Here is a 7,852-nt window from a genome sequence, read left to right as displayed (position 1 = left end):
GTAGACCATGTTTTAATAATGAAAACAACAGCACCACTGTACATAATTTTTGTAGAAAATGCATATATATTATACCTTTATTATATGTAGACGCAGTGTAAATTTGTAAAACTTTCTAAGAATTTCTAAGTTATTTGATCTTGAGTTCATTCGCTGGCCAGTGAAAACCATCTATCTCCAAAACAGGTGATTTTAAATTTTGTAGATAATCTTAATGTTAAGTGTTCCTTCAATGTTGAGAAAATTGTCAGCTAAATAAAAAAAAAGAACATTGGATTATCTAAAAAATGCAAACTGAAAACAGGAAAAGTTCAGATTTTGAAAATGCATGTTTTTTTATGTGACATGAACTGCATTTTATCTTTGTATATCCCTTGCCTATATCTCTGTAGTGGAGTTGTTTGGATACTATTAGAATATAAAAAGCATATGGGAACAATAAGACATAATGATAAAAACACAGCTTTATTTATTTCTATTATCAATGCTCAGGTACTCGTGTATAATAGTCTGTATCTGTTGTGATGATGCTTTGTTTGACGCTTCAGTCTGTGACCTTGTTACAGTGTCCTACCCTGAGGTGGTGGATGTGATTGTTGAGAGATTGCAGGGCATCTTTACCAAGGGAGTCTGCAGCAGCACCCTGAGCTGACCCTGACAACCGTGGGGCTGATGCCGCACCAAAGACTACTTTCTCACCCCGTACGCCTGAGGCACCACCCGTTCAAGATACGGCCGCACTCAGATGGACCCTCTGCAGACTTTTGAACCCCTGCAGGCACAAAGGGTAATGATTTAACCCCGTAGAAATGAGCATGACGCAGGCCAGCTGCAAGCACTGGTACTTGATGAATGTTGTCATTTTGGTTAGTTTAATCACATTCAGAGCAAGGTGTGTCAAAAGCACACGATCATGTTGAATATGGGTACACAGAAAGGCCATGTTTTGGTATATGTTGACCACAAGTGTTGTGTTTTTTGGGGTCAGAGTAAGAAACCTGCTCATTGCTGTGTGGATGTTTGCGGTCCGTCTGTGGTCACAATACGACAGGCTACGTTGACAAAGCCTCTCCTGAAAAATGGTGGGTAGGTAAAGACGGGTAAGTAAGATGCTAATCAGCACGGCAGTGTTTCCTCCCGCTTGCTGAACAGCGGGTTCCCTTCCCTCTCTCTGGCTCTTTAATGCCGGGCCCAGCCAGGCCCAAACATCCTGACGGAGAGAGGCTTTTCCCTTATCAGCCAGGAAACACCGCTCCTCCGCCACATCCTCTTTACAAGAAGCACGACTCAACCGTTCCCAAAAAATGCAGGAAGACCAGCCAGACTCCAGGATTTGTCAAAAGCCCCCTGAATTCCTTTTTATCGAAAAAGAAAAATTCAAGAGAACAGAGAGGGTGAGAGGGAAGGAGTACGAGGAGGGAGGGGGGGGTAAAAAAGAGAAAAATGAGGAGGGTGTAAAACAGTCAACGAGGCCCTGGGATTTATTTTTTTATTTATTTTGCACAGATTACGAAAGGTCTGCATCAGCAAGATAGAACATGGGGTGAGGGGGTGGGGGTGGAAGGGGGGTCCAGAGTGCCTAAGAATGGCACCCAGAATAAGACTCCGGGAAAACAAAGGACGGGGGAGATGGAGGCGGGTGGCGACGGCTGTGCCTGTTTTACACTAATCCTCTGAACCGGGATGAAATGAAAGCGAGAGGAGACGGATGGAGAAGGATGATGTGATGGAGGGTGGAAAAAGCGAGCAAGGGAGTGGGTGTCAGAATGGGCCACTTGCAGTACAACAACTAGACAGAGCCCACAATAGAAGAATACATGGTGTGACACTGAATTCAAAGATGGACAAGCAGCACACACCATTGCTTTCCCCATTTTGTGTATGAAAACTTGTAGTGTGAAAAAACTACTAAGCAGGAGTTCTACTTTCTTTTATGGTTTTTATTCAGGAATCCGATCGTGTTCATTAGGTGCTACTTATATGTATCTATATATATGTGTGAGAAATTTGTTTGCTGCCACACAATGCCTTTTAAATGTATCAGTTATTACTAATATCTCCTGTTTAGGTTTAATAATGAAAAAATAAAAAAGCTATTGTTTTGCTGTGGTATGTTGTCTGTGGGCACATTCTCCAAATAGCAACTGCATTTATAGAAAAATTGAACTTTATTTTAAATTATTGTCTTTCACAAACCTAAATCAGCATACAGTTATAGTTACCATTATTATTTTTCATCGTAGAGGTTATGATTATATATTATTAAGTACTTGAGAGGAAGTATAAACGCCTTTTTTCTTCATTATACACCGTTTTGTTAAATTGCATAAGAAATGTCCAACTAAAACCTCATTCAATTACAACTACTGAGGTAAGACTCCCAAACTAATGAGAGCGAGAACATATAATACAAACATTCGAATGGAAAGCGTCGATAATAGCATTACAGTTAGCATTTATGCGAAACATCAAAGGACTTAAATTAGCTTCTAAAGAGCATCTGTACATGCCGCAGTGGCAACAGTAACTGGTGACATTTACAAGTGGACAACAAGTCTTTTTACGATTGTTCTTCTGGTTTAGAAACTTCATGACAACTGGAGGTGGCATACTATAGTATTTTGTGTCTGCATCCCTGAGTTGTCCATCTCCCCTTTCTTCATAGTCCTCCAAATTGCTCTTTGTTCTTTCTTCGGCTCCAGACAATCATATTGCTCAGTAAGGTTTTAATTATGGCGGGAGGAAGTTGCTAATAGATGCTAATACGAGATTTGAAATTACAGACGAGAGAACAGAAATTCTTCCCCCATTAGCACCCACGTGCAACATCGTCCCGACTTTTCCTTCACCCATTTCAAACCCTGTAGTGTCTCTGATCAGTCATGACAGACATGTATAACGGGCGCCGTGACCCAGCTTACGAGATGCCATAGTTGTTGTAGTAGGCCGCTGTTGCGTCCGCGAGCACGGAAATGAGGCTGGTTTCTGTGGTGCTACTGGGACACGCAGTGGCAGAAGCAGTGGCAGCAGAAGCCACCTGGATGTGTCCTGTAAGAGTCATGCTGCTGCCCTGCTCAGGATGGTACCCGGTCCCAGTGGAGTTCAGGTACTGGTCAAACTCATTGCGGTCCACCTCACCCAGAAGCTCAGCCTGGCTCAGCTGGTCTAGAGTCTCCAGGTGACCCTGTGTTTCAGGAGGCGGGGACAGCTGACCCAGGTGTCCCTGGTGGAGCCCGTGGTGAATCTGGGGGAAAGATGAGGTACTGTAGTAAGACAGCGGAGGGCCGGGGATCAGTCCACCGCCACCAGTTTGGGACATGTGAGGGATGTGACCTATGTGTGTTCCTCCACAGTGGATTTGGGTCTGAGCGTAGTCAGTGTGGTAAGGGGGCGGGCTGCCCATGTGAGTCTGATTCTGGTGGTGCTCATCTGGACAGGAGGCTGAGGAGGAGACGGAGGAGCTACCAGACGTTGAATAATATGAGGGGGGTACGTGCTCGTGGTCCATGGCATCTAAGGGGGACATCTCAGGAGGGGTGGGCAGGCCATAGGGGTAGGTGTCAAAGCTGCTGTTGGAACCAGCCGGGTCTCTGAAGCTTCTGACGCTGGGCAGAGCAGGGCTGGGGCTGGAAAACCTGCCGCCATTAGGGCTGCCCTCGTCTTTGTCGAGGGGGTGACAGAGGGCTCGCTGGTCGGGCAGGGCGTTCTGATCAGGGGCCAGGCCACTCAGGAGGAAGCCGGGGTCCACTCGCTTGCAGATGCGTTTCAGCTGCTTCTTCCGGCGAGGCCGATACTTATAGTTGGGGTAGTCCTGCATGTGCTGCACCCGAAGCCTCTCTGCTTCCTCCACGTAGGGCCTCTTCTGGGGGGGAGTCAGGGCCTTCCAGGACTTGCCTGCAAACAGACAGAAGATTTTAGTTTTAACAAAAAAATAACAGATTAATCTGCAATTTGCTTTTTTTTTTTTTATTTAATGTTTAACCTCTGTCCTAACTCCAAAATATTAAAACGACTGAACACATTTTACTCACTCTCTAACAATTTCTACAATTTGTAAAAATATCCATAAATGTGTTCTTGATCATGTTTAAAGCTGTAGGTTTATACTCCTTAAATTCATAGGAATAATGGTTAATGTTTAACATGTTTCCAAAAGATTAAACAAAAGTTAAATAGCACTATAAAACAGAGATAACATTAAAAATAATAACATCTTCCTTTACTTTCTAAAAAAAAAGCTCATAATTGTAGTTGACTTCTCAGGTGCCTGACAATTTGTTTTAAAAATAATGAAAGAAGAGTGAAAGAAAAACATTTAGAATAAAACTTTAACCCAAACTCAATATTCAGCGTCCTCTTTGGCTCGTAACTGTATTTAAGGGACTTAACCTCAAGTAATGAATGTCCTGTTTTATGACCAATACGCGCCAATTTCACCTTTATTTATAAGAGCATATTTACATGTATTGCTGTTTTAGAATTGGCTTTAAGGTGATTTCAGATTTGCATGAGTGCCAGATTTTGAACTTAACATTAAGCAGTGATACAAGCAGCCAAAATCCAACGCAAAATAAAACATTTCTGCCTTTTTCTGTGACCACAGTCTGAACCAATTTTACGGTTAGGCGACTTTTAAATTGAGGGGCTTCTGTCGACGCGCTTCACACTATAATGGATGTAAAGTTATGCTGTCTAATTAATTGATTTGGTCTAAAGAACTGCAATTAAAAACGTTGTCTTGGTTATATTGACTTTAACATATTGTAAACGTTTTATTAGATTTTAATTCACGTATCCTTCTGGCGTTGGAAACAACTTAGAAACTTTTGTAAAACAACCGAGGCCTGAAGGGAATTACAAGTGTGTTCACGAATAAAAAGCAGCAGTAATAATAATAATAATAATAACGATAATAATAATAATAAAAATAATAATAATAATTAGTAAATAAAAAAGTTAAAACTTTAAATAACTCATCTCACCCAACATTTTGCTGAGCTCGGCATTGTGCAGGTCTGGGTTTTGAACCGCCAGCCGTTTGCGCTCATCTTTGGCCCACACCATGAACGCGTTCATGGGCCGTCTGATCCGCGGCTCCGGTGCCTTGTCCACTGGGGTCCTGTGCGGGCCATGTCCATCGGGCACGTCCCCGTCTCCTGGAGGACACTCGAAGGACTCCGGCCACGACGAGTACGCGCTGATGAGGGCTGCCATCTGTGCGCTCCAAACTCTCCAAACTTCTCGCTCTGTCTTTAAGCAGTTGGGTTCACTTTAAAAAAAACAACAACTACAGAAACTGCTTTTCTTTAAAAAAAAAAAAAAAGGAGTTTCACACACTACTACAGCTACAACTAGACTAGTTGTCAGAACAGGTTTGAAGGGAAACCACAGATGTGCTCAGCAGCGGCTCCTCCTTGTGAGTTATGATTCAGTCTTTCCTGGTGGATGGGGGGAGCGCTTTATATTTGAGGAGCAGGTTCCAGGAGAAGCCCCGGAGGACGCTCGGCTCCTCCTTGATTGCAAGTTGAGCCCCGTGAAAAGGAAGAGAGAGAGAGAGAGAAAGAGAGCATTTCAACACTACTAACTACTTAAACTGGCCTCACAACAAAACACTTTCCACTGACCGATAAAGACATTTCTGCTCAACCAAAGCCATGGTGGTTAGAATAAGTCAGCATTTGACTATTCTATTATTTCTATACATGCACATAAGACCAAAGTTAGTTAAGTTGTATAAAAAAAAAAATCCCCAGGAATAATTCGCAATTATTAAAGTAACACCATCTCTAATTTAACCTGCTGCGTCATTGCTGCTGTGATGAGTAAGACAGATTTGGCAACTTCTGTTGTTTTTTTTTACTCGTCAGGCAGCAGAACCTCACTTAGAAAACTTCTCTAACCTGTTCTGCAGTTTAACCGACGACATTACACAGGTAACTGCACTGGTTGAACGGTGTTTTCCGATTTCCACTGAACTCAACTACACCAGGCTATTTTTAGAAAAGCCTTTTCTTCCTTCTTTTTTTAATAAAGAGATGCATTTTACAGCAACCCAAGCTTGATAAATATATATTTTTCACATAATTCCTGTTCAACAATCTAAATGCAAAAAGCCTATATCAAAATGACACTCCCTTTTACTGTTTGGGTGAACATCAATTTTTGGAACCTCTGATCACATCTGTGGGTGAGAGGAGAGATAAAAACCAGTGAGCACACACTACAAACAAATCAGTTTCCTTCTGTGGCCACAGACGACTGCATATCAAATCCAGGAGTTCCTGTTGACAGGATACTCTTGGGCTGCAGCCATGGAGTAGCTCACACTCTCACACACAAGGCCAGACACACACACACACACACACACAGCTCTAATACAGCTACTGATCACAGGTCAGATAGTATTTTGGTTTGTAATATTTATAGAGGAGGGAGTGAACTTAATGCAGATAGTGGTTTTGTTTTTTAACTCCTGAAATTAAAGACTTTCCACCTTTCTTTCTCCAGAGTTAATCAACAGGCAACATTGGATCTTAATCAGTGCCTTCTCACCAATCAAACTGAAGTGTCAGCTCTAACTTTGTGTGAAACGTACCCCCCCACACACACACACAGACACACACACACACAGGAACAGGATACGGCACCTGAAGCCACAGATTGTGCGCAGAGGAGGCACATCAGTGATATATAGGGCCGCACTCACTCTTGCTGCTCTGACTTTGATGTGAAGTCAGCACAACAGAACGAGCGTGAGCCGACGTGCATATACATTACAGCAACGTGTGGGGCAAAGGTTTCACATCATATGTGCAATTTGAAGTTAAGCGTATGAAAGATCTGAGTTGGGGGGTTTCTGAGATGACTAATAGCTCTATGTGTTAACCAATGTGTGGGTGAGAGCTCTATCAGCCTGCTGTTATTCACCCTTTCACTGTAAGAGGCATGTGGCAACTGGAGACTTGAGGAGGGGGCTTGTTTCTATCTATGTGCTGTATGAAGGGAGGTTTCAACATAGTAACATGAGCTTTTTTTAAGCGCACATCTAAAACGAATGAACGCAAAATCAATGCAGTGTTAAGGTTTATTAGGCTAAAACTAAACATTTATCACTTTTTCCCCCTATTATTTCCATAACCTGCTTTTATAAATTAAAAGTTTAATGCAAATTTCAAAATAAAAGTAAGCAGCATCATTATGTGCAAATATGTCAGTAAACTGGTTGTTGAACAATAATTATGCATTATATTAAGTGTGACAGAAAGAAAAAATAATTTTATTCGATCATAAAACAGCAACATCAGTTGAGAGCAAATGTTTTATTTTAAGGTATCTTTAAGGAACTTTTTCTAAATTGATAAAATTAGTTTCCCCTCAATCTTGTATGTATAAAGGTTCAATTTCTAAAGCATTTACTCATCTATTTTGTACTTATAACCTGCACATATATTTAATCTATCTTTTATCAGGACATATGGGTGTGTAAACCTAATAACTCCCATACCTGAGATGCTAAAAGGAATAGTCAGAATGAATAGGACAAATTGACCAATCCAGTTTTAGAGATTTCCCTTTCTTACGAATCTAAAATACTGACGAGCAATGGGGTGTTGTTTTTACGTGTAAGACTGGACATCTGTAGCTTCCTTTTTCCTCCTTTGACTCACAACACCCACTCCCATTGCTGAACAACACTGGCTTGTTAAGAGCTCGTCTGTCAAGTCAAAGAAAAGATGTTGTAACTTTGTACATCACATTTGGAAGTGGAAAGGGTGACTGTGGAAAGATGTTCAGATTACCTTTACAGCTGATCAGGTGATACGCGGTACTCAGTGCTCGAATGATGTAAACC

General features: G+C 41.8%; 1 protein-coding gene across 1 annotated transcript; it reads right to left on the bottom strand.

The window, feature by feature from the left end:
- Nucleotides 1-2,149: 2,149 nt before the first annotated feature.
- On the bottom strand, nt 2,150-5,452 carry sox7 (SRY-box transcription factor 7). The gene is made up of 2 exons (XM_035678648.1): nt 4,983-5,452; nt 2,150-3,894 (listed from the first exon to the last, which is right to left on the bottom strand). Exons 1-2 carry the CDS (start codon nt 5,212-5,214, stop codon nt 2,918-2,920), a joined length of 1,209 nt encoding a protein of 402 aa, XP_035534541.1. The 5' UTR covers nt 5,215-5,452; the 3' UTR covers nt 2,150-2,917.
- Nucleotides 5,453-7,852: the final 2,400 nt, after the last annotated feature.

Source organism: Morone saxatilis, unplaced genomic scaffold (assembly GCF_004916995.1).
Source record: "Morone saxatilis isolate NCDOM2014 unplaced genomic scaffold, NCSU_SB_2.0 Contig7, whole genome shotgun sequence".
NCBI lineage: Eukaryota > Metazoa > Chordata > Actinopteri > Moronidae > Morone > Morone saxatilis.
This window is presented reverse-complemented; position numbering and strand designations above follow the sequence as displayed.

Coding starts and splice junctions, on each gene's coding strand:
- sox7 (XM_035678648.1), bottom strand. CDS start 5,214: ATGGCAGCCCTCATCAGCGCGTACTCGTCGTGGCCGGAGTCCTTCGAG. Junction 3,895..4,982: donor CGAGCTCAGCAAAATGTTGG/GTGAGATGAGTT, acceptor GTCTGTTTGCAG/GCAAGTCCTGGAAGGCCCTG.